Below are 26,313 nucleotides of genomic sequence, written 5' to 3'. Positions count from 1 at the left end.
CGCACCTGCAATCCTAGCACTGGGGAATCTAAGGCAAGAGGAGATTCTGGCGAGTTCAAGGCCAATTTGGGCTACAGAATGAATTTGTCTCACTACCTCCAACCTCGTTCCTTCCCTTTCAAAGATGGCTTTAACATATAGCAAGCTTCCTGAGGAGGAAGTGCTAAGAGACGACTTGGCTGCATAGAAAAGCCACAGGAGATTGCTGTCTGAAATCTCTCCGGATTCAGACCCTGGGAGGCTATGACAGCTAGATGCCTCAGAGAAGGCAAAGGAGTTATCTTCACGGGAAACAACTAGCTGCTACGACCACTTTTCGACCAGGGTATCCGGCAAGAGAACGTTTCGGCCAATTCTGGAAAAAACTCTGAAATCATCACCAGTTGCTAGGCAGCAGTTTGTGACATCATCTTTCAGCACCGGAAGCGGCGAGGCGCAGCGGAGTAGCGTGGAGGTTTGTAAGTGTGCAGTCGAGGTAAGCTAGTGGTCGGCCTGCTTTCGTAGCTGGTTGGGTTAGAAGCCAGCAGGGGCGTTTGGCCGGGGCTGCTAACCCGGAGCGGATACCTTGAAGGTGGAGTTCGAGGTTTCCTTCTGGGTGGACCAAGCCCCACCCTTTCGTCCTGTTCAGGTGGGCGTGTTTCAGAGTTTTGGTTTCCGCCTCATTGTTCCGACCTCTCTGACTCCCCGCCCCCCATCCCCATCCGACTCTTGTACCTAGTTGGCTGCAAGATCTGCTTGAAAAGATTTATAGATAAACAGTGGACACTGTCCGTGCCAACGGGGCTGTTCTGTTTCTGCCAGAAACGCCTTCCAAGAGTAACTTGAGGCGCCCTAGCAGTGTCCTCAGCGGGCCTTAATAATGCCGGAAGCAGTAAGGCCTTTTTCATATAGTGCAGAGACTGATTCAACAAAGCTGGGGCTTTTGAAATTACATCTATTTGGAATTGATGGAGAATACTTTGGAGGAGTCGATATGTATTGGGGATTTCGTAAGAGTCCCAGCATCCCCACTAGCCCAGCTGGCCTCAAATTCCTGATCCCCTTGTCCCTACCTCCCAGTGATGGGATACAGGCCTTGTACATTTTTTTTTTTTTCAAGATGGTTTACAGTATGTAGAGTAGTATGACCTCAAACTTCTGGATATCCTGCCTGTGCCTCCTTAATACTGAGACTGCAGACCTCTGTCATAGAAATCTTTTTACAGAATTGTTTATGTGGGAAAGAAATGCATATTTGGTTTTTATACTTTTTTTTTCCAAGATGATCTTTGTAAGGAAATCTTTGTCCAATTCCTGCTTGGTTGTTAGTGACTTGTTTGCTGATATGTCGTCCCCACACCTCCTATTCTTTAAGCAAGCATTCACTGACTGCTGAATTTCAAAATCTATTGAAACGTACAATTTTTCAGCTGTCAGCCAGTCACATGGGGCTTTATCTGGAGCTTGTTGGGGTCTCTGGTCCCTTCTGCCTTCAGTTTTAGGTTCCACTATCACTTAATGCTTCTCCATGCACTGTGCCATGTCTTCCTGTGTTTGCCTTTGTTGTTCTCTTTGCCTAGAAATTGTCTTCCTAATCCCAGTTTCTGGTTCTTGTTGCTCAGATAGGCTGCCTACTCCTACCAAATTAATCAAGTTTATAAGCCCATCCCATCTCCAGAAAACTTTCCTTCACAGGGTACTAAGGGTTTGTATTTCTATAATACTCTTTCTACAGGCAAATCATACCCCACTGATTATAATTATTTCTGGGTCTTCTGTGAGATTGGAGGCTTTTGAAAGGAGGACATATGCATTAGCTCTTGACTCCCAGTGCTAGAATAGCATGAAGCACATAGTAGGCATGAAAAAATCTTGATTGAGATTGAGTGAGTGAGCCCCCAAACAGTATCGTGTAGTAGTTAAGAACCCATTCTTTGGGGGTTGGGGATTTAGCTCAGTGGTAGAGCGCTTGCCTAGCAAGCGCAAGGCCCTGGGTTTGGTCCCCAGCTCCGGAAAAAAAAAAGAAAAGAAAAAAAAAAGAAAAAAAAAAGAAAAAAAAAAGAACCCATTCTTTGGAAAGAGTTGAAATTCTAACTCTGGCACAGAGTCTTGGTTGCTTGACACGGTACTTACTTGTCTGTGCCTTAATTTTCCATAGTGAAGGTGAGACCTTGTAAATGAGACATTTAGCATAGTACCCACTGTGTAGAATGTCTTAATTTTTTTTTTTTTACATTTTTATTTTGTGTATGAGTGTTTTGCCTGCCTGCATGTACCATGTGCATGCAGTGGTCATGGGGGGCAAGAAGAGGGTGTTGGATCCTCTTGGAACTGGAGCTATAGACAGTTGTGAGCTGCCGTGTGGGTGCTGGGAATTGAACCTGGCTCCTCTGGAAGGCAGTCAGTGCTCTTAACCACTCAGCCATCTCCCCAGCCCTCCCCCCCTCTCGCCCCCCATGTAGTATGTTCTTAATAGGTTATGCTGAACACCTGGGATCCTGGGATACAAGAGCAGGCCAGCAGCAGTCTTCCAAGACTTTTCTTCCATGTTTCTCGAATGGGGATACAGAGGGGAGTTCGTTCCTAAGGCTGTGAGAAGATGACAACTCCATTGGCCTCCAAGGAGATGGGACCTGAAATCTAAGATTTGGGTCTCTAGGAAGGAGAGAAGGATAAGTCAACATCAGAATACCATGCTTAGAATGATGATGTCTGTGTGTGTAAAGGTGCCCGCGTGTATGTCTGGGGAGGGAAGAGTGAGAAGGATGGCCACTGGGGCCAGTTCTGTGAAATAAGTAACCTCTGAGGAATTAGAGGCTGACAGTCTTAAATTCAAGTCTCCACAGTCACTTGTGCTTAAATTAATTGGAAATTCAGCTCCATACTTGTGCTAGTGGCCCTTCAGAAGCTCAGTGCTAACAGTGCTTCAAGATAGATTTCAGGCCGCACGCCACTTGCCAAGATCATTTGGGTTCCCTAATGCGATGGTTTGTCTGTGCTTGGCCCAGGGAGTGGCACTAGTAGGAGGTGTGGCCTTGTTGGAGTAGGTGTGTCACTGTGGGGTGGGCTTTAAGACCCTTGTCCTAGCTGCCTGGAAGCCAGTCTTCTCCTAGCTGCCTTCAGAACAAGAGGTGAAATGCTCTATGTCTTCCTGGATGCTGCCGTGTTCCCATCTTGATAATAATGGGCTGACCTCTGAACCTGTAAGCCAGTCCTAATTAAATGTTGTCCTTATAAGAGTTGGTTTGGTCATGGGGTCTCCATAGCAATGGAAACCCTAACTAAGATTCCTAGGGCGGTGGTGGTGGTACATGACTTTAATCCCAGCAGGAGGCAGAGGCAGATGAATCTCTGAGTTCGAGAACAGCCTTACCTACAGAGCTAGTTCCAGGACAGCTAAGGCTACACAGAGAAACCCTGTCTGGAAAAAGAAAAACAAACAAACAAGCAAACCATAATTAATCGGGGAGTAATGACCAGTGGTGTAGTCAGCAAATGGGTCATTGCAGAAGGGAGAGGGAATGGTACAATGAACTCCTGTTTTGGGGCATTCTACTTTAAGATGAGGAACCCACCTGGGTGTGTTTGTGCACCCCTTTCATCTCACGCACTCGGGAGGCAGAGACAGGTGGATCTCTGTGAGTTTAAAACCATCCTGGTCTTTATAACAAGTTCTAGGCCTGCCCGAGGTACATGGTGAGATCCTGTCTCAAGGAAGTAAAGAGAAGGTGGAAAACCTTGAGAACTTTGGTAGAGTTATCATCTGATCAGTTATCTGCCAACATTGATTGACAGCTTGCTGATTTTTGTAGGCTCGTTATATGGTAAGGGGTAAATGCTGGAAATTACAGTGCTAAGGTAGGCATGATATCTGCTGTCATGATGCTTGCGTATAGTTTATGGAATTTTACTGGAGGGTCTGGGTAAGGTTCAGGAACAACCAGCCTTCTGTGTTCTTTTATTCTACAGTTATTAATTCCTACAAATTGGGTCTGGAGGCTCAAATGGGCCAACCTGCTGTTTAAGGTTTGTCGTGAGCATTGTGCAGTAACCGCATCGGCTTTCCAGGGAGCAGCGCATCTGAACATCACAACTTGACAACTTCAGGGAATGTGTCTGTATTTGTGGCAGAAGGGAGTGCTGTTTCCATTGTCTCGCCATGTTCCTCGCTGTTCATCGAATCCTCTCCTCCTACTCAGAAGCTGCACTGTCCACTGGCTTCTTTGTCAGTCAGAAGACTTGTTTCTCAGTACCCAGTGAGGACGCCTCACTTTCCTGTCTTACCTGCCTATCCATCAGTTTGTAGCAGGTCCAATGGATGCCCCATGGAACATAGCATTCTAAATGGGATCTGCCTGGGATCACCACTGGGCCTGGGTTTAGGATCTTAGATGAACAGCTTATCTTCATATCAGCTCCTGTCGGAGACCTGTTGAATTGTCTTTTGGACTTTCTGGTCTCTTTTAATAGCAGCTTCTGGATTAGTCTCTGATCCCAGCTTCCTGAACTCCTCTGCCTACACATAACTGTTGGCTAGGTATTCCTGGGCTTCTGCTGTTTTATCGCACTCTGACATGTAAATCTTGGCTGTTGAAGCTTAGCCTCTCGTCCTGGTGTTCTTTCCTTAAGTTTGCCCTTTATTTGAGTGACTCTTGAGGCAGCGTATCTGGGGCAGCCAAGTCAGCCTTCTCCTGACTCATGCTCACCTTGAGGAAGTCTGCACCGCCACTTGCGCCCTTTAACCTGAGATGCCTGTTTCAGTGCTTCCTGCTCAGTCCCTTTGCCTTCTGACCTTCTCTGACCTGGTAGTTTTGGAGGCCTTTTCTGACTGACAGAGAACTTTGAACTGAAGCAGTAAATTGTTAATCTGCTCTGAACTCCCTGTCTGCACTGTGTGCTTCTTGATACCACCAGCCAAAATGCTCTAGATTCTCGAATGTAAGAAACACACACACACACACACACACACACACACACACACACACACACACACACACACACACACACACGTTTAATATGCCCTAAGCAGCTCAAAGGCTGGGCCACTCTTGCTACCCCAGACCCAATCGGGGAAGTGGCCCCTGGGGCTGCTTCCTTGACCAGGGGCTACTTCCCTGACTCTTACTGGATGCTTTCTCTCCTGCTCCCTCTAGTCTGATCTCTCTGCATCCTGGCCTGGTGATTCTAAAAACTCCTCTTTCTCCTGCTCCTTGCCCGGGAAATCTAAAGTCCCGCCTCAGTCTTCCTGCCTAGTATTGGCCACAGGCAACTTTATTTCACCAATCAAAGCCAACTGGGGCAGGGACCCTCAGCGTCTTTCAGGCAGATTTGCTGGTTCCCATGTAAGTTTGGGAGTCAGATGAACATAAATAGCATTAGAACCAATCTGCAGCATCGAACCTCCTTGGCCTGCATGTGCTCACACTAACCAGTCCCTGAGGATGTGCCCCTCGGGCTCATTCTGCCTTGCATCCTCTTGTCTTTGCAGATGGTAACAATATTCTCATCTTTAAGAATATGATTTCTTTGATCTTCATTTCTGAATACAGCAATCGTGCAGAAGGCCTGCATGCTGCTTGGGCAGGAGGCAAGATATCCCCCAAGGTACCAGAAGCTCGAACATTGATAAGGCTCTAGAGCAGTGGCTCTCGACCCCTTCCCCAGGGGTCACATATCAGGTATTCTGCATTCCGGATATTTGCATTACAATTCATCACAGTAGCAAAATTAGTTAGGAAGTATCATGAAAATAACTCTGTGGTTGGGGTCACCACAACCTAAGGAACTGTGTTGAAGGATTGCAGCATCCGGAAGGTTGAGAAACCACTGCTCTAGAGGGTAGAAAAACATCCTGAAGACCTAGTCCTAGCCTTGCCTGGGTCGCCTCGTCCCTTTTCTTTGCTTCAGCCTCTCTCAAACATGTTCAGTTCATCCACTCTTCTTGTGTATCTCAGCTTGACTCTTGGATCTTTCACACACCAAGTGAATTAATTGTGTTCTGGTGTAAAATTCAGGGCTGGGGATTTAGCTTAGTGGTAGTGTGCTTATTTAGCAAGGTCAGGGTCCTGGGTTTGGTTTGCAGTACGCATGTGTGGACAGACAGACAGACAGACAGACAGACAGACACACACACACACACACACACACACACACACACACACACACCCCAAAAAACAATAGCTAAGGGAACCAATATGAAATTGATTTTTCATCTCTTTTTCTTTTTCTTTTTTTTTTTTTCTTCTTTTTTTCGGAGCTGGGGACTGAACCCAGGGCCTTGCGCTTGCTAGGCAAGCGCTCTACCGCTGAGCTAAATCCCCAACCCCCTCTTTTTCTTTTTAAAAGAAAAAAGATTTATTTTCTAATTGTGTGTGTGTGTGTGTGTGTGTAGGGGGAGGAGGGTGGTGTGTGCATGTGAATGCAGGTGCCCACAGAGGGCAGAAGTGTCAGATCCCCTGGAGCCAGGAGTATAGGTGCTTGCAAACTTGGTATCTCTTCAAGAGCAGTATGTACTGTTAATCTTTGAGCCACCTCTGTACTTTCTTCACTTCTATTTCTAAGCAGTGTCTTCCTATAAATCCTTTAATTTGTTTAATGACATCTTACAAATTAGAACTGTAGCCCCCACTCCATTTTTTTTTTTTAATAAGTCTTGTATGGTGGTTATAGGGGCCGTAGCTCTAGGTCCAGGGATTTTGATGTCCTTTCCTGGCTTCTGCAGGTATTGCATATGGTGCATACTGACAAGCACACACATTCCCTCTCTCAAATAAAATAAGGGCTAGAAATGTAGTTCAGCGACAGCACTTGCCTAGCATGTGCAAAGCCCTGACTTCAACTAACTCCCCCACCCCCAAACAAAAAGAAAAGAGAGCGCGAGAGAGAAGCCTAGTACATAGACACCAGAGATCTGAAGAACTTTTCCCTTAGGATTGTTTTTTCTTAGAGTGTTTTGTTTGTATGTATGTAAATGTACATATGTGTGTAATGCCCGTGGGGGTCAGGAGAGGGTATTAGATCCCCTGAAGTTGGAGTTACAGATGGTTGTGAGCCACGATGTAGGTTCTGGGAACCAAATATGGGTCCTCTGGAAGGACTGTCAGTGCTGCTACTGCTCAGCTGCCTCTCTTGGTCCCATATCTTCATTGTTCAGTTCTTGGTTCTCTGTCACAGCCCCAACCCTCAAATGTACCCCTTTCTTCATGAGACCCTTTTTAATATGGTCCAGGGCCAGTCCTGTCTGGACTAAGCACGTTCAGTTTCTCTCTTAGAGTGCTTGTATCTTATTATGGTAGCTAGTGTATGCCTCGTCCACTCACACACCTACTCCAGGCTCTTCAGCACACAGGGGCAGTTTCACTTCTGAGGGAGGGACTCTGCATCTAACCTAGTGCCTGGCATAGGATGTCAACAAATGTGTGACGAGTGTTTGACTGCTTAGCAATGTTTAAATACTGCATTAACCCCAGCAGCCTCCCGAGTCCTGTCATTAGCACAACTTTATAGCCGAGGAAGTTGAGACGAGGGAGGTGAAGTCACCTGTCCGTGACCATCCTCGAAGGCATGTGTGGTGAGGCTGGCGTGGCCTGGGTGATTTGTTTTTCAGCAATTCTGTGTTGTTTTTAGAGCCAAGATGCGGGTGTGCTGGTTGGTGAGACAGGACTGCTGGCACCAGCGAATCAAACTTCCCCATTTAGAAGCTGTTGTGATTGGTCGAAGCCCGGAGACCAAGATCACAGATAAGAAATGTTCCCGACAGCAAGGTAACTGGTCATAGCAATGTGAAGATGACTGTGTTTAGATCTGGGGGACAGTGATAACCAGAGAAACACATTTCCTGGTTCTTGCTGAAAAACCTAGTGTAGTCCAAAAACAAGGCTCCTTAGTTGTGTTCTTTTAGCTCAACCTGGACTGGGCTGTCCTGGACTCTGTCTTCTCAGTGCAGTGATCCATAAGGAAGGCAGGCTCAGGTAAGGGAGGGGTGACTGGTATTTTATTACATTGGGACGGCAGGATTGAGGCTTGCACTCTGCTGTGTCCAGAAATAATGCGTTGAGCAGAAAGACAAGTAAATTCTAGAATCATCAAGCTGAATCCTGTCTGAGTCACAGTGGGGTGGTGTCAGCCTTCACCACTGCCTCACACAGAGGGTAGGTCTCTAAGAATGTGGCCTCCAGCTTGTCACACACACACACACACACACACACACACACACACACACACACACTCTCTCTCTCTCTCTCTCTCTCTCTCTCCCTCCCTCCCTCTCTCTCTCTCTCTCTCCCCTGAACACTGTAGGCATGCTCAGTGTAAGTCCTAAGGTTCTGGACCTAGAGTTGGGGTTCTGCCGTGCTTTCTTGAACATTCTTTCCATTCCTTCAGGCCAGCTTGAACTCCTGTTTTCCAAGATCATATCTTTTTCCTCTTTCTCTATTGAAGTCACTTGATGGTGATATTTCCTGCCCTGAAGCTCATGCCAGAGAAGCCCTCTACAAGTCCTCTACTTAGCTTCAGCCCCAACTCTTAGGAAGTTTTTTTTCTTTTCCTCAGTAGTGGAATCTTATCTAATCATGAGCTAGAGCTTCTCTCCTGTTGGCAGTCCGTGATCCCGAGCTGGCTAGGGGTCCACAGGGGTTCATGAAAGCTCGCTCCTTCCTTCCTTCCTTCCTTCCTTCCTTCCTTCCTTCCTTCCTTCCTTCCTTCCTCTCTCTCTCTCTCTCTCTCCCTTTCTTTCTTTCTTTTGACTTACTATATAGCCTCGGCTGTCTTGGACTCAGTATATGAGCCAGGCTGGTCTCTTACTCGCAGAGATCCACCTGCTTCTGTCTCTTAAGTGCTGGGATTTAAAGGTGTATGTCACCGCAAGCAGCTTTAAAGAGTGAAAGATACTGAGCATTTGTTTGTTATTCTGATTTATTTTTAAAATTATATGTGTGTCTATGTGGGTATATTTGACTTAGTTCCCTGTGGAGGCATCAGACTCCTCTGGATTGGGGTCAAAGGTAGTAATGAGCTGTCCAGTGTTGGGAACCAAACTTAGGTTCTCTGGAAAAAGCAGCAGCAAGGAAGTACTATCAGCCAGTGAGCCGTCTTTGCAGCCTCTCCTCCCTTCACCATCCCAGGTTTTCAGCCAGCGTATTAGCAGTAGGTAACAGAAAACATACAGTAATATAGTGTGTGTGTGTGTGTGTGTGTGTGTGTGTATGGGTAGTTAAGATATTCTTACATATTCCACACTGACCTCACACACTGGCTAGGCAGCCAAGGCTGGTCTTGAACTGGTCTTGACCCTACTTCCCAAGCCTGGGATTACCACCAGAGCCTGCTCACTGAAGGGCATTTTATGGAAGGGTTTGGAGCTATTAGAACGTGGTGGGATTTGTAGGCCCAGGCCAAGCAGAATCAGCTCAGCTATGGATTGCCTGCAGCAGTCACGCTTTGCTGTTCTTTAGGGACAACAGAGTACCTGGTTTTGGTTGCGTCTGTGTTTAATGTTTTCTTATTTCTTTCAGTACAGTTGAAAGCGGAGTGTAACAAGAGATATGTCAACGTTAAGCAGGTATGTGTTGGCGACCTGTCTTTCCGTTTTTGTTTTTAAACTTGATAGTTTTCTTAGGATGTTGTTTCAGACTGTCAGCTAGTGAGTGCTCCTCTGTCATGGGACGTGATGGAGTGGGGAGTGGGGGTAGAGGAAGCAGTTAGTGCAGCAGCCCTATCTCCAGTGGCACTGCTGCCATCTACTTACATTGCCATGCTGTATCCATCTGCAGATGGGGGTCAATCCCACCAGCATTGACGAAGTCGTCATTGGGAAGGACCGGGAGATGAAGCTGCTGCCTGGTCAGGTTCTCCACATGGTGAATGAACTTTATCCATACATGGTGGAGTTTGAGGAGGTGGCAGAGAGCCCTAACGTAACACAGAGGAAGAGAAAGAGGCCAGACTGTGATAGTCAGGAGATGGAAGCTGAGGCTGGGGCCAGCCCCAGCCAGTGCTCTGTGTCCCCTAAGACGGGCAAGCATGGAGCCGCCAAGGAGGTGAGCATAGTGTGCTGGGTAGATGCTGGGGACATGAATTGAGGGAATGACTGCTTAGTTGTTTGTACACAGTGACGGGGTTTTAATCTAATGAGGGTTTTTAACCATGATGAACGAGTCTCTTGTTTGTGGCCTGGAAAGCACTTGGTGAACGTCCCTTTAGATGGTTTTCTATTAAGTTCCTGAGGTACACCACTTGAAGAAGGACAGAGCAGTCAGTGGGGACAGTGTGCCACGCCCTGCCTGGCTTAGTGAGGGAAAGAAAAAGGACAGACACATACAGAAAAGCCGGAAGTGGGTTGGCTGTGCTCAGTGGAGATGCAGCACCAACAGCCTGGAAACTCAGTGTCTCAGTCAGGGTTTCTACTCCTGCACACACATCACGGCCACGAAGCAGGTAGGGAGGAAAGGGTTTATTCAGCTTACACTTCCACATTGCTGGTCATCACCAAAGGAAGTCAGGACTGGAACTCAAGCAGGACAGGAAGCAGGAGCTGATGCAGACACCATGGAGGGATGTTACTCACTGGCTTGCTTCCCCTGGCTTGCCCAGCTTGCTCTCTTATAGAACCCAGGACCACCAGCCCAGGAACAGCACCACCCACAATGGGCTGGGTCCCACTTTGATCAAATGCCTTACAACTGGGTCTCATGGAGGCATTTCCTCAAGGGAGGCTCCTTTCTGTGATAACTCCAGCTTGTGTCAGGTTGACACACAAACCAGCCAGTGCACTCGGCATGATTATTTTACACATCGCAGCTGAGGACGTGGGTTTATTGCATATAGCTGCACAAGGAGGGAGGTTTAGGTAGCATTGGTAGGAGGGCTCTGTAAGGGAGCAATCTCGGCTGTAAACACCTTGGAGGACGACCTGTGGTTTCTGCATTCCCTGTGTAGCCAGCCATTTGCTATCCCTCTGGGCCCTATCTGAGGAATCCGTCTAGGCACTGAGGTCCTTGCCATGACTGGTCATAGCAACAACACACACTCATTCAGGACTTCATCCACTCCTTATACATCTATCTATTCGCCATAATAGCATAATTAACGTTTACTACTAAAACGGGTCACTTGCTTGTCTGCCTATTTGATAGTGTTTTTCACATGTTGATGTCAAAGGAGAAGCTTGGCTCGGCTGCACTGGAGAATAAACAGGCAAGGAGGCTGATTTGTACTCTGGCTTTATGGGACTTTTTCTGGGGAGATGTGAACAGATGTCTCTTCACCCCCGATCTGGCACTAATGACAGGCCAACTATTCCACCCAAGTCTAAGTCGGTGAACCAGTGAGTTTAGTCGTGGTTACAGGAGCATGGGCAACTTAAGTGTGACTGCCCCTCAGGGAGGAGTGTCCCTCTCGGCAGCTGGGAGCTGCTGTGTATCCCCCTCCTCACTCCCAGGAAGTGAGTATTTGGCCCATTCTTGTTACAGCCTTGTTCAGGTAATCACAGCCGCTTGTCTTCGGGAACAGTCCTTGGTCATTGGACAAAGTTCCACAGTAGGCCTCCATTGTACACTCAGTTCTAAATGTAGAAGACACTGGGGAGGCTTGTGGTCCTAAAGGGCAGTGAACTGAAGTAGAGGGAGTCATTCTCAAAACTAATCTTACTTCCATGCTTTATTGGGACTTTGCTGATAAGTAGAATTAGCTACATTTAATTCTTGGCATTAGATTTACATTGTTTTTCTATTTAGGAATCACTGGGCCACTGGAGTCAAGGCTTGAAGATATCTATGAAAGACCCCAAAATGCAGGTCAGAATAACAGTGTATAGTTTCAGTGTCTGTCATGCAGTACAAGACCATACTACAAAAGTCATAATTATAAATGAAGCCAAAGGATGTCGGTTCTTCCTAGTGGGGTTGATTCTGTTTACTGTACTTCTCTATGAGTACAAGTATCACTTAATACCACATTTCTTGGTCTCCTCTCTTTTTTTTTTTTTTTTTTTTGGTTCTTTTTTTCGGAGCTGGGGACCGAACCCAGGGCCTTGCGCTTCCTAGGTAAGCGCTCTACCACTGAGCTAAATCCCCAGCCCCGGTCTCCTCTCTAAATGTTATACTGTACCTACGCTTACTATATATTTCCACACATCCATGTATACATTATAGACTAGGAGTCATATAGGAAAAATTTCCTGATTTTTGGATCCCCTTGCTTAGTATTATACTTTTTGAGTCCATCCATTTTCCTGTAGATTTTTATTTCATTTTTCTTTTTCTTTTGAAAAAATTTTGATTTATTTTACTGTGAAGGGCGCTTTGCCTGTATGTATGTCTGTGTACCATGTATGTGCCTGGTGCTTGGGGATAGTAGAAGAATCCCCTGGGACTGGGATTACAGATGATTGTTGACCACCATGTGGATATTGGGCATCAAACCTGGATCCTCTGGAAGAACAGCCAGTGCTCTTAAGATCATCTCTCCCCGCCTCCCCCACGCCTTTTTGAGACAGGGTCTCTTTCTATAGCCTGGGTGTGCTGACATGCTATGTAGACCAGGCTTTGCTCAGACTCATAGCGATCTGTCTGCCTATGCTTCCTGAGTGCTGGGATAACATCATGCACCCCCACACCCAGCCCCTGATTTCCTGAATCCTTTTCCATTTTGTGTATATAGCACATTACCCTTTCGTTGTTGATGGACACTTGAGTCATGCAAGCTTTTCTAGTGTGAGCTCTCATAGTTTCTTCTCTTTTTTTGTACATAAGTGCATAAATTATAATTGATAGTGAAAGTGTTAAACCCTAAGTGAAACTCCACAGCCTCAGAATGGCCATTTTAACTACGAAAATTCATGAGCTGTATAGCAGTGGGTAATGGGCAAGTGTGTGTGTGAGTGACTACCTTACTCTGTGTGCTGGTTTTTGTTCGTGAGTTTGTTAAAGTGGGTTTATAAAAAGTAACTGGAGTTCGCTCATTTCTTTTTTCTTTTTTTTCGGAGCTGGGGACCGAACCCAGGGCCTTGCGCTTGCTAGGCAAGCGCTCTACCACTGAGCTAAATCCCCAAACCCCCGCTCACTTCGTGAGGTGAATATACTGTCTGCTTTGTCTCTTTTTACCTTCTGGGTGCTATTAGGAGAGATTGTAGACTGGCAAGATGGCTTAGTGGGTCAGGGTGCTTGCTGCCGAGTTTGACGACTTGGGTTCAGTCCCTGGAATCAACGTGGCAGAAGGAGAGAACAACGTTAAGTTGTCCTGTGGTCTCCACAGATAAATAATAAATGTTAAAAAGAGAAAGTGCTAACCCCAGCAAGGCCCTTTGAAGGGACCGTCAGATGGTGACTGTAGTAATGCTGTCTTCCTGTCAGAAGTCACTGTTGTCCTTGAGGAGCCTTAGTGCTCTGCCTCAGTCAGGGCTCTTCCAACTCTCCACACATGTATTCCAGGTCTGTGGTGTGAGAGCTACGATTGGATCCTGTCTGGGGAGATTTACATTGGTTCTTGAGAACTCTTGTATTGTGTATCTTCTCTGCATCCTGTGTACTGTGTTTAAAAACATGGGCTCTGGAGTTCAGGAGGTTTGGGTTGGAACCCTGACTCTTCACTGTGTAATGATGTGACAGGGCTAAGACGCTGTCAGTGTCTGTGTCTGCTCTACCTCTTCAAACTTTCTCCACTGTGTTTTCAAGTAAGTTACTGAAGGAGTAGATGGCACATGACAAAAATCCTCAGCGCATGTCTCTTCCTTCCCGTGCTCTCTGCTAGGTTTATAAGGATGATCAGGTGGTGGTGATTAAGGATAAATACCCCAAGGCCCGGCACCACTGGCTGGTCTTACCATGGGCCTCCATTTCCAGTCTGAAGGTTGTGACCAGTGAACACCTCGAACTTCTCAAACACATGCACGCAGTAGGGGAAAAGGTGATAGCAGATTTTACTGGATCCAGCAAACTGCGCTTCCGACTGGGTTACCATGCCATTCCCAGCATGAGGTAAGCCTTGGGGTGAGGTGGTGCACACTGGTTTGGTTCGGGTGAGCAGCTTAGACTTGAGTGTCTGAGTAGTTTTAAGGTCCAGGGGAGAAGATGGGAGGTTTCTGAGGCAGATGGGCCAAATCTCATACTTGCCCAACTTGCCTGTGAGCCCAAGTTCCTGCTTCTGCATGTAATTCAGTCCCCTGTAGTTTCTTATTTTTCTCAGAGTTCAAGTGTCTTTTTTTTTTTTTAAAGATTTATTTATTTTTTATTTATATGAGTACACTGTAGCTGTCTTCAGACACACCAGAAGAGGGCATTGGATCCCATTACAGGTGGTTGTGAGTCAGCATGTAGTTGCTGGGAATTGAACTCAGGACCTCTGGAAGAGCAGTCAGTGCTCTAACCACTGAGCTGTCTCCCCAGCTGGGAGTTTAAGTATCTTTTTTTTTTCTTTTCTTTTTTTTCGGAGCTGGGGACCGAACCCAGGGCCTTGCGCTTCCTAGGCAAGCGCTCTACCACTGAGCCAAATCCCCAACCCCGAGTTTAAGTATCTTAACATGCAGGCTTGATGAAGGAGCTCCTCTGCCTTAGATGAGGCTCAGTGGCTTGTGACTTGTTGCCATTCTAACCTTAATCGGTTAAGGACCATTGCTCTAAAGGAAACAAGGCACCATAGACTTCTGTAAATGTAAGCTCAGGGTATGCACAATTTCAAATAAAATGAGGGGAGAATGTGGGATTTGTTCTTCATGGGCTTAGTTGCAGAAGGATTTGGAGCAAAATGGTTGTTTTTCTCCCCACAACTGCATGCAGGACAAATTCCTTCAGTTTATTTGGTCCAAGCAATAGGGGATATGCTTCACTCCCAACTTTTAAAAAACTATACTATAATAAACAACATAAAACTTAGATTTTTATAAGTTTCTATTTTTTTTTTTTTTTTTTTTTACTCTTGTCAAATCAACTTCCTGAGGTTGCGGCTACAGGTGTTTTCTACTCCAGATAACCACTTGAATATTTTAGAGATTTATTTTTATTTTATGTGTATGGATGTTTTGTCTGCATATATTCTATTATATGTGTGCTTGGTGCCCATGGAGGTCAGGAGGGGGCATGGGATCCATTGGAACTGGAGTTAGAGATGGTTGATAACTGCCATGTGGTGCTGGGAATTGAACCTCGTCCCCCTAGAGGAGCCGCCGCTGCTCTTAACTGCTCAGACATCTCTGCGACCCCTTAGCTAGCCATTTTAAGATGTGTCATATTGGTATTAATCATACTTTTTTTTTTTCTTTTTTTCGGAGCTGAGGACTGAACCCAGGGCCTTGCGCTGAGCTAAGTCCCCAACCCTTAATCATACTTTTATTTTTCCATTTTTACCTTTGTTTATTTACTTATTTTGAGGTAGGGCTTCAGGTAGCCAAGGCTGGCCCATGTGTTCCTGATCTTCCTGCTTCTGTGTCCCAAATGCTGAGATTATAGAATAGGCCACGATGCCTGGTGTCACTGTCTTAACTGAATGACATCTCCAGCCGGATAGAATTTTTGAATACATATAATAGAAAGTGAGACACTTTCTAAAACAAAACCAACAACAAAGGAAAATTTAACAAGTTTTCCTACTATAGAGCAATGTTTTTAATTAAAAGATACAATGTAACATGTGAAGTAGAACAAAGACCTTCCCCTGCTGACTGAAAGGTAGGCTTGTTTGAAGGTCACCTGTTTTTGCTAATGTGTTCTTTTTCAGCCTCAGGATTCACAAAGCACTTACTTTTTGTCTGCCCTCAGCCTCCACAGTCTGAGTCCCTGATCTTCATGCATTTGATGAGTACTGGCTGTTTGTTTTGTTTTTTTGAGGCTGGGTTTCTTTTTTTTTTTCTTTAATTTATTTATTATGTATCTAGCATTCTGTCTGCATGTGTGCCTGCAGGGCAGAAGATCTCATTACAGATGGCTGTGAGCCACCATGTGGTTGTAGGATTTGAACTCAAGACCTCTGGAAGAGCAGTCAGTGCTCTTAACCACTGAGCCATCTCTCCAGCCCCGAGGCTGGGTTTCTCTGGGTGCAGGCTGGCCCTGAAATCACATGGTTTAGGCTAGTCTTCAATTCATGATCCTTCCTCCTGGGTGCTGGGCTTAGGTGTGTTCATCCCTGGCATGAGATCTCCTTCAGTGTAGGTATGTGTGACATCTGTGAAGTGTCCTCATTCTGTCAGAGGTGTGTGCTGTTGAGATGACTGTGACCTTTGATAGTTTGTCAAGACTGTTTCTATCTTGTCACTCAAATTTAGACCCATTGTTTTATTACCATTGGTGATTTTACTTTATTTCTATTTTTATTTAATTGTTTGAGACTGGCTTCAGTCTGTGTCTAGGTCAGCCTAGATCTTGCTGTTTGTTCAGGTTGACCTTGATCTCAGAATTGACTTCCTGCCTCAGTTTCCCAAGTGCTGGGATCACAGATTGCCGCCCACACTCAGCTGGAGTGGGGGCTGCTTGCCTGCCTGCGGCTGCTGTACTCTTTCCTCTTCATGCCCCTCCCATCTACTGTGTGAACTGTTCTGTTGTGTGCAGAACTTCGTTCCCAGTATTGCTCATGGAGTTCTGTACATTCTAATTAATACTTTAATTTTTTTGCTGCTTAAAATGTTTCATCTTTGGTCACCGGAAGCTCCTTTAGATTGGTTCTTCGTCACTTGTTGTCCCCAACATCTTTTAAGGCTTAGGTTATTTTCTGTCCCTTCCTGGTATCCTGGGCTCATCTTCTCCGGAGAGACCTAGGTACCCCAGCTTTCTATAGAGGTACGAGTGGCTGATTTTAGGGTGTCTTTGCCTCTACGTCCTCTCGTCCTCTCAGCAGGTAGAGCCAGGAAGTAAAAACAAATCCTAAGCCCCCTCCCCTTCCCTGACTTGCGTTCTCGTGTGTGTATGGGAAGTGGTGATTCCTGCAGGTTCTCTTTCCGGACTTGACCCGGCTTAGCTTCCAGGATGTGCTGGTTCCTGCCTCCCAGTCCCTCTCCACAAACAACACCCAGCTTGCCTTTTTGTCTTCTTTCTCCAGCAGTGAGAAACTGGATGTTATTCATTATAATGAGCTCACTGTGTGTTCAGTCCGAGCATACATAAATATACTTATAGTATTGCTACCCATCTTCTGTGGAAAGACATTTACTGCTGTAGTACAGTATTTGTGAAAAGCCTCTCCTCCCCTTTAGCTTTACAGTATCTAGCCAAAATACTGCTCTCTCACTCTCTTTAATATGGCTCCCTTCATTTTTACTCACTTATTACTGCTTGTATTCCATACTGGCGGCTTTTGATTATTAATGGGACAAAGTGAAATACCACTAATTCCAAGAAAAAAATTATACAAAAGGCATTCTGTTTAGTTTAATAAAGTAAAACTACTGGCACGAGTGTGTGTGTGTACACATGTGTGTGTTTATGCTTGTGCACATGCATGTGGAGGTCAGAGGTGAATGCCAAGTGCCTTTCCCCTCAGGTGCATCTACCTTAATTTATTTATTTTTGAAACAGGGACTCTCACTACCTGGGACTTGCTGATTAGGTTAAGCTGGCCAGCTAAGCCCAGGAGTCCACCTGTCTCCACCTCTCCCATGCAGGATTTCAAGTACATGACACTATAATTGGCTCTCTCTCTCTCTCTCTCTCTCTCTCTCTCTCTCTCTCTCTCTCTGTGTGTGTGTGTGTGTGTGTGTGTGCTTTTTAGGGATCAAACCTCAGATTCTCACGCTCGTAGGACACAAGCACATTAGCAACAGAGCTGTTAGCTCCGCCCGAATATCTCGTCAAGTGGCACTGCCCAAATGTGCACCCACGAAGCACGTCCTGTCTTATTCTGCAACATGGCCCAACTTGGGTTGTTTCTCGTCATCTCTGCTGCAGCTCTGGTGTAAGCTGTGCTGGTTTCTGGCATTGACTGTTGCAGTAGCCTGGTGTCAGACCCCGTATATCCTACCTTACGTACTCTCCGTCCCTTCTCCCAACACCCAGAGTGGTCTTTTAAAGGTACAAGTGGGATAATCTCTTCTGGTTAAACTCTTCCAGCAGTTCCCTGATGTAGTCAGAACAAAACCACAGCACTCTTACAGACCTCTAAGACCCATTATGATTTGGCTCCCGCTGAATTCCTGCTCTTTGGCTCTCCTAATTCTGGCCATCATTGTGTCCTCCTTACCTTCAGTGTGGTCCCCATTTGCACAAAGCTGCTTCTCGAGAATCTCAGGATTTTGAACTGTGCCTCTGAAGACACAGTTGCCTAGCTGTTGCTTCATCTGGCAGAGGCCTTCTCTGGCACTGTTAACTGCTCTAGTGTTAGGCTTAGACTGGATTAGGGCAGGGGTTAGATCACTGTTGCATTTCTCTCTTTTCCTCCTTTTGCTTTTTTGGTAGTGTATATTATATATAATGGGTTTCATGATGACATTTTCATACATGTATGTAATGTGTATTGATTATATCTTGTTCTTTTTGTCCCCCTCTGATCCTCCCAACTAGTTTTCTTTTCTTTTCTTCTCTTCTCCTTTCTTTCTTCCTTTCTTTCTCCCCCCCCCCCCCCCTCTGACAGGTTCTCACTGTTTAGCCCAGGCTGGCCTTACATTCAGGATCCTCCTATATCAACTTCCCCAGTGCTAGGATTTCAGGCATGTGCCAGCATGCATGGCATGTTCTTTTAAAACATTTTATTCTTTATTTGAATTTTTCTTTCTTATTTGTTTTTCTTCATTAGAATTTAATTATTCTAGATACAAAGTCCTTTCCTATATTATTCACTATGAAACCTAGTGCTTGGTTTAATTAGATACTTACTAAGCATTAAATATTTGTGTGTGTGTGTGTGTGTGTGTGTGTGTGTGTCTGTGTCCAGTTGCTTTCTCCCTTATTTATTTTTATATTTATTTGAGACAGTCTCTCTCACTACCGCTTTTCCATCCGTCCATCTGTCCATCCATCCATCCATCCATCAATTTGAGATAGCATCTCACTGTGTAGCTCTGGATGGCCTGGAACTTACTATGCAAATCATGCTTCACTTGAACTTACAGACAGAGCTTCTGCTGTCTCTGCCTCCAGAGTGCTGAGATTAAAGGCATACACCATACCTAGCCTTTACGCTATGTTTTGAGATGTGAACCCCTGAGCCTGGAGCTTGCTGATTTGTTAGGCTGCCTCCTCAGGGCTAGGAGAGTGTGTGTTGCTGTGCCTGGCTTTTTCACCTCAGTGCTGAAAATTAAATTTAGGTCGTTGTGCTTGCATGATGATGTCTTGATTAGGGTTATTATTGCTGTTGTGAAACACCATGATCAAAGAAACTTGAGGAGGAAAGGGTTTATTTGGCTTACCCTTCCGTATTGTTGTTCATCATCAAAGGAAGTCAGGGCAGGAACTCAGAGCAGGAACCTGGAGGCAGGAGCTGATGTAGAGGCTGGCTTGCTCCTTAGCCTGCTTTCTTATAGAACCGAGAATCACCAGCCCGGGGATGGACTCACCCAGAATTGATGGGCCCTCCTCCATCAATCACTCATTAAGAAAATACCTTATAGCCTTTCATACAGCCTGGTCTTATGGAGACATTTCCTTCTTATTTGTTTTTTTGTTTTTTGTTTTGAGAAAGGGTTTCTTCGTACAGCCCTGGCTGTTCTAGAATGCACTCTGCAGACCCAGCTAGCCCTGAACTCACAGAGATCTGCCTGCCTCTGTCACCAGAGTGCTGGGCTTAAAGGAAGGTGCCACTGCCGCCTGGCTGGAAGAATTTTCTAATTGAGAGTTCCTCCTCTCAGATGACTTTAGCTTATGTCAAGTTGATATGAAACTGCCCAGCACACATGGCAAACACTAACTATTCTCAGCTCAGTGACCGAGTGAACACAGGGTCAGAACTTTATGCACCTGTACTTACCTTGACTGCTGTCGTTCTGATTATCCATAGTTTTTAATACTTGGTTCTGTTTTGTTCTCTAACTTTCAAATAGCCATGTACATCTTCATGTGATCAGCCAGGATTTTGATTCTCCTTGCCTTAAAAACAAAAAGCATTGGAATTCTTTCAATACAGAATATTTTCTGGAGTCACAAGGTAAGGAGTACTCTGTTGTTATTTTTATTAATATTTACTTCATTTTCTTAGATGTTTTCCTCTCTGACTCAGCTGTTTCTCTCAGTAACAACCTGGCCTCAGATGAGCCTCATATAGTTAGTGCTCTCTATAAAAAAGCCACTCCTAAAATGAACACGGATGCTTCATTGTACTAGGATGGCTACATTGCTGTGAACATCCTGGAGGGCCCAGTTAGCTGTTATGTCAGGCTCAGATGAGCTCATGGCAGCTCAGTAAGGTTAATGCCAATTAATGCCAGGTGTCCTGAAGCTGGAAAGCTGGATTAGACTCTTTGCTGGGAAGATGTGTGTGAACAGGTTCTGAACCTGACGCTACCCAGACTTTGCTGTTTGTCATTGTGTCATACTGACGTAACCTAAGAAACTAAAACCGTATGTAGGTTCATGTTTGAGAGGACTTGCCCATGCCTCTGATGCTGGGCTATGGTGAGGCTGAACACTGCAGGGAGGGCGAGGAGGAGCCAAGCTGCTCACTTCTCGGCAGTCAGGGAGTGAGAGAAAGAGGAGAGAGACTCAGGGAAGGGACCTGGGACAGCTTCAAGGGTGTCCCCAGTGACTTATTTTCTCCTGGGAGGTCCCATCTCCTAAAGTTGCTACCACCTCAATGCTACCAACATCTGGGGACCACACTTTCAATACAGGCTTTAGAGGGGACACTTATGTCCAAATGCAAAAGGGTTCTTAGATCAGGAGGGCTCAGTAGTTCTTTGTTTCCTGTGGCAGGAGTTGAGTAGGTGTCTCTCCTGTTAGCAGTGGGGCAGGAATGTTAAGTATGTTTGGAATGTAAGCATTTCCCAGTATGTTTTCTATGCAACTTCAGTACTGATATGGTGTTAATGTGGCAGCCACCATTTTGCAAAGAGCCGTCTGGGGAAAAGCATGGTGATGAGCCCCTGATGTGGTTACGTGGAGTGTGTTCTCAAGGAGTGTGTATCTCAAAGATAGGCTGCTCAGGCTCAGAATCTGGTCGAGTACATTTTCTCAGTGTGAAGTCTAACTCTAAGGTCTGAGCGTTAGGATACTGGGATATGTCGATTAGAGTCATGTTTTTTAGTTTTTTTCTTGATGTCTTACCAGCTTTCCAAGATAATTGGGATCTGCTCTTTACTTGTGTTTGCAGCTGTGATCAAGATGGTTCAGGAAGCTGGCAGAGTGACTGTTAAAGATGGGACTTGCGAACTCTTGAAGCTGCCTCTCCGTTGCCATGAGTGTCAGCAGCTGCTGCCTTCCATCCCACAGCTGAAGGAGCACCTCAGGAAGCACTGGGGCGGGTGACACTCGCCTTGGTGACCGAGTGCAGTGCTAGCATCATTCTGCATTGCCTGCGCTCCGTTCAGTCCTGAACTAAAGCATGCAGCTCTTCAAAACAAAGCTTATTATTCTTGAGTGACCACACAGGGTGACTCTGGGTCAGGAACTGGGAATATGGGTTTGTATGGTATATTTTCTGGTAATGGAGGATGAGACATGCCTGATCACTCTTCCCAAGACCATGTCAGGCCTGACTAATAAGAGGGCAGAGCCAGCTTGAGGTTCAAATACAAGATGTAGAAGCAGAGGACTGGTAATGTATTTGTTCCTACCCTTGCCCCTGGATCATGTTCTATCTTTTTATCAAGATAGCTGAGGTTCTGAGGGGGCCTGGTTCCTGCTCTATGATATTCCTCTTCCCTCCATGAGGAGGCTTTCAATCTACTGTACCAGGCTGAGTGCCTGGGTGAACATATGTGGCAGTCATCTGCACAGAGAGATACTTTGTGTATGACTGTGCCAGGGAACTGGAAGTGGTAATATTGGGCACAGTATGTTAACAGTACAGCCTGTGTCGAGGGCAAACTGGGGTAATGTGAACTGCCAGTAAACAGTACATCCTCTGCTGAGGGCAGCCTGGGGCAGTGTGAACTGCCAGTAAACAGTACAGCCTGTGCTGAGGGCAGCATGGAACAGTGTGAACTGTTAGTGAACAGTAGTCTGTTCTGAGGGCAGCCTTGTACAGTGATGTCAGTTAACAGTGCAGTCTGTTGAGGGCATCCTGGGATGGTGTGAACTGTCAGTTAACAGTGCAGTCTGTTGAGGGCATCCTGGGATGGTGTGAACTGTCAGTTAACAGTGCAGTCTGTTGAGGGCATCCTGGGATGGTGTGAACTGTCAGTTAACAGTGCAGTCTGTTGAGGGCATCCTGGGATGGTGTGAACTGTCAGTTAACAGTGCAGTCTGTTGAGGGCATCCTGGGATGGTGTGAACTGTCAGTTAACAGTGCAGTCTGTGTTGAGGGCAGCCTGGGCAGTGTGTATTGTTAGCTTCAGGCAGATTTTACGGAGGCTTCAGCCACTGCTCTTGAGAATTACAGAACATTTAACTAAACTTCGGATAATGTATCTTAGAAAAACAGATGTTGCAAAATAGTTCATTTACTTTCCACCTGATACAATATAGTTTAGCACATCAGTATTAAAATGAGTATTTGCTGTAAACTACTAGGAGTGTCTGTATCAGACAGCGTAAGAATGTCAGGTATAATGAGAAACATTTGGGGAATGAGGTGACCATGCTTACATTCTTCCTTCTGCCCAAAATAGATTTTTTTAAGACTGGGGTGAGTGCATGCTGCCCTTCCTAGGACCTGAGTTTTGTTCCCGGCATCCATATTAGGTGGCTCACAGCTGCCTGTAGCTCCAGGGATCCTGCACCTGCTTCTTGACCTCTGTGGGCACTGCATTCAAGTACACAAACCTGAATACAGACACACATTCACACATAATTAAATCTGTAAAAATCAGATCTCGGGCTGGAGAGATGGCTCAGTGGTTAAGAGCTCCTCCAGAGGTCCTGAGTTCAATTCCCAGCAACCACATGGTGGCTCACAACCATCTGTAATGGGATCTGATGCCCTCTTCTGGTATGCATGGAGACAGCCACAGTGCACTTATACATAAATAAATACATAAATAAAAAAAATAGATCTCTTAGAGGAAAAATGTCAATAATGACTGGCAGGAAGCAGGTATTGAGGTATTGAGGTTTATTCATTCCCTAGCCCTCCTCTCCGAAATGGGCTTTTATCACCATGGGGAAGAAGACTGTCTGGACTCTGGATTACTTGACAGACATGTCATTGTACAATTAGTTGAAGCTTTCCTTCAGAGTCAGAGGGAGGGATGTTGGGAGACTGCAAAGTAGAAGAAAGCCAGCCACATTTAAAGCTAGGCACAGTGGCAAATTCTCTTGCAATCCCAAATTTAGGAGGTGGTAGATCCAGGAGGGCCAGGCATTCCAGGTTATCCTTGTCTATATGGTGAACTTGAGGTCTGGACTACATGAGACCCTATGTCACAGAAGCAAATAAATAAAAGATTTAAAAAGGGGAAATAAAATTCTATCTAAGGTACCAAAGCATATTATTTGGCCCATCATGGCCAGGCAAGACCAGTTGTTATCAAAGCAGCTGTTATGGCTGGAATCTGGGATAACTCAGGCTCATGTTCTGGAGCGTGGGTCCTTTCCTTGCAGTGTTGTTTAGATGACTGTGAAGCCATTAGGGTGAAGCCGGGCTGGCAGAAGTAGGTGTCTAGGAGCAGGCAGGCCCTGAAGGCTATACCCTTTCCCGGCTCCTGGTGGGCTGCTTTACCTCCTGTGAACAGGACACCCATCTCTGCTACTATGGACTGACACTGTGTGTGTGTGCGCGTGCGCACACGCGCGCGCGTGTGTACACAAGAGGACAATTTCTGGAAGTCAATTGTCTCCACCATATTGGCCCTAGGGATTGACTCACTAGCTTGACTCAGTGTCTTTACCCACTGAGTTCCAGTAAGTCAGAAGTACTCTTTTAAGAAATAGCAACTTAGGGCCTGGAGTGACGGCTCAGGGGTTAAGAGCACTGACTGCTCTTCCAGAGGTCCTGAGTTCAATTCCCAGCAACCACATGGTGGCTCACAACCATCTGTAACAGGATCCGATTTACATATAATAAATAAATAAATCTTAAAAAAAAGAAATAACTTAATTCTCAAGTACGTACACACACACACACACACACACACACACACACACACACACACACACTCTCTCTCTCTCTCTCCTACCTTATCCCAAGCTACCCTAAACTCACCATGTAGACTAGGATGACCTTGAACTTGCTGAGATCTGCCAGTCCAGAGCCAGGGTACTGGGATTCAAGTATCCCACCAAAGAGGAAAATAAGCAAATGTACAAGGATTAGATAGACATTGCCCATAATTAATTAAAATTCAGTGTTTTCTGAGAGTGGAAATATTGTCATGAAATATTCCCTTTTGCAGCAATGCTCAGATCTGCCTCTTTAGAATGGTCTTTCTTTTTGAATGTTGCTAATGGTGTACTGGCTGGTTTTGTGTATCAATTTGGCACACGCTAGAGTCATCAGAGAGGAAGGACCTTCAGTTGAGAAAATGCCTCCATGAGCTCCAGCTGTAAGACATTTTCATAATTAGGGATCAGTGGGGCTAGCGCCATTGTGGGTGGTACCACTCCTGGACTGGTGGTCCTGGGTCCTATAAGAAGGCAGGCTGAGCAAGCCAGGGGAAGCAAGCCAGTGTGGGGTGGGGGCACCCCACTCATGGTCTCTGCCTCAGCTCCTGTCTCCAGGTTCCTGCTCTGTCTGAGTTCCTGTCCTGGCTGCCTTTGGTGGTGAACATGACTGCTGTGTGATTGCCTGTCTGTCACTCGGGCTTTATGGTATCCCAGGGCATTCAGAATTGGGAGGTGCATAATGGAGTGTTATTTAAGCCATAAATAATGAACAGAATGGAATTGTGTCCTTTGCCAGAAGACAGATACCCTGGAGGTCATCCTGTGAAACGCAATCAGCCAGACTCAGAACAGTCACCTCATACTGGTATTTCAAAGGTCTTGGCTCTCCTGACTCTATGCCCATCGTGAGGCAGAGCATAGCAGAGGTTGAAGCATGTACAAAGCCTTCTTGGCACATGGGACAAAGAGGCAGAGACACCACTTTGTTCTGAGATTGGTCTTACTGTGTAGCAAAGACTGACCTGGAATTCATGCAGCTCAGTTTGGTCTTGAGTTCAAGACCCAACTGCCTTAGCAGTTCTGGGTGTGTGCTAGGAAGTGTTCTCAGATAATGTTTTCAGAGCACGAGACACCTTCATGTGTAGGCTATCATGAGTCAACTAACCTTTCTGTGGCTGGACCCTGCAGGTAAGGGGTGGAGCGCAGGGCAGAGGAGAGACTTCTGGCACTCTAAGGAGCCTGTGGACCACCTAGATTCTTACCTGCTGCTAACATTTCCACACCACAGGCACCCTCTAGCCTATGGCAGCTGGGAACTTATTTTTGCTTTCAAGAACCCAGTGATAGGTCTGTTTCTCAAATACAGCTGATGTGGCTGACCTTGAGTGAAAGGAGACTGAAGGTTTTAGGAGACCCCAGTATGTAGACCTGACTGAACTTGCCCCTGAAGCTGACAGCCCATTGCATACTCTTCACATGAATGAGAAAAAGGTGCCTGTTGTATGTGGAGGCCTTTAACCCAGATCCCCTGAGGCCGGAGCCCATGTGAGGCACAACTACATGACCACATAGGGTGATGTGATGGTTTGCATATTTGGCCCAGGGAGTGGCACTATTAGAAGGTGTGGCCTTGTTGGAGGAAGTGTGTCACTGTGGGGGGGTGGGCTTGGAGACCCTCCTCCTAGCTGCCTGGGGATGCTCAGTCTGTTCCTGGCTTCCTTTGGTTGAAGATGTAGAACTCAGCTCCTCCTGCACCAGGCCTGCCTGGATGCTGCCATGCTCCTGCCTTGATAATGGACTAAACCTCTGATCTGTAAGCCAGCCCTAATTAAATGTTGTCCTTTATAAAACTTACATTGGTCATGGTGTCTGTTCATAGTAGTAAGACCCTAACTAAGACAGGTGAGGACTCTGTTTCCCATGGAGTCCTCTCTCACCTTCACAATGGAATTCTGACTACATGGAAATAAAGGACACAAGATTCTACTGAGTGAATAAATTTGTGTCATGTTTTGCAAGCAAATAGTAAAGAGACTTCTCTTGCACTGGGATATAAGGAGCTAGTTAGTGTGCTGTCTGGTCAGCCAGTTTGTTCAGCTGATAAACCTCTTGATGCCATCCTGTATGGGCAAAGGATCTCTAATAGGTAGAAGTGAGGGGGACGAAGAGAAGACTATTTTTCCACCTAATTAGATTTTCAGCTAACAAAATAGGGAGTTTCTTC

The 26,313-nt window shown here is 45.9% G+C and overlaps 1 protein-coding gene across 6 annotated transcripts; it reads left to right on the top strand.

Annotated features, from left to right (window-relative positions):
* The first annotated feature begins 334 nt into the window (after positions 1–334).
* Positions 335–25,943, top strand: Aptx (aprataxin). 6 transcript variants are annotated; one of them, XM_017593171.3, is made up of 9 exons: positions 441–628; positions 5,468–5,583; positions 7,606–7,742; positions 9,492–9,538; positions 9,750–10,016; positions 11,712–11,771; positions 13,726–13,952; positions 19,934–20,037; positions 21,199–25,943. In XM_017593171.3, the coding sequence occupies exons 2-9, from the start codon at positions 5,549–5,551 to the stop codon at positions 21,351–21,353; spliced, it is 1,032 nt and encodes a 343-aa protein (XP_017448660.1). In that variant the 5' UTR covers positions 441–628; positions 5,468–5,548; the 3' UTR covers positions 21,354–25,943. The 6 variants fall into 6 exon arrangements, with proteins under 6 accessions (XP_006238090.1, XP_017448660.1, XP_008761829.1 ...); NM_148889.2 differs by having other exon boundaries at positions 491–628; positions 5,468–5,657; positions 21,199–21,445; XM_006238028.5 differs by lacking the exon at positions 5,468–5,583 and having other exon boundaries at positions 335–475.
* The last annotated feature ends 370 nt before the right edge of the window (positions 25,944–26,313 follow it).

The sequence above is a fragment of the Rattus norvegicus genome, chromosome 5 (genome assembly GCF_036323735.1).
Source record: "Rattus norvegicus strain BN/NHsdMcwi chromosome 5, GRCr8, whole genome shotgun sequence".
NCBI lineage: Eukaryota > Metazoa > Chordata > Mammalia > Rodentia > Muridae > Rattus > Rattus norvegicus.
The sequence above is the reverse complement of the archived record's forward strand: the minus strand, read 5'-3'. Positions and strand labels throughout refer to the sequence as shown.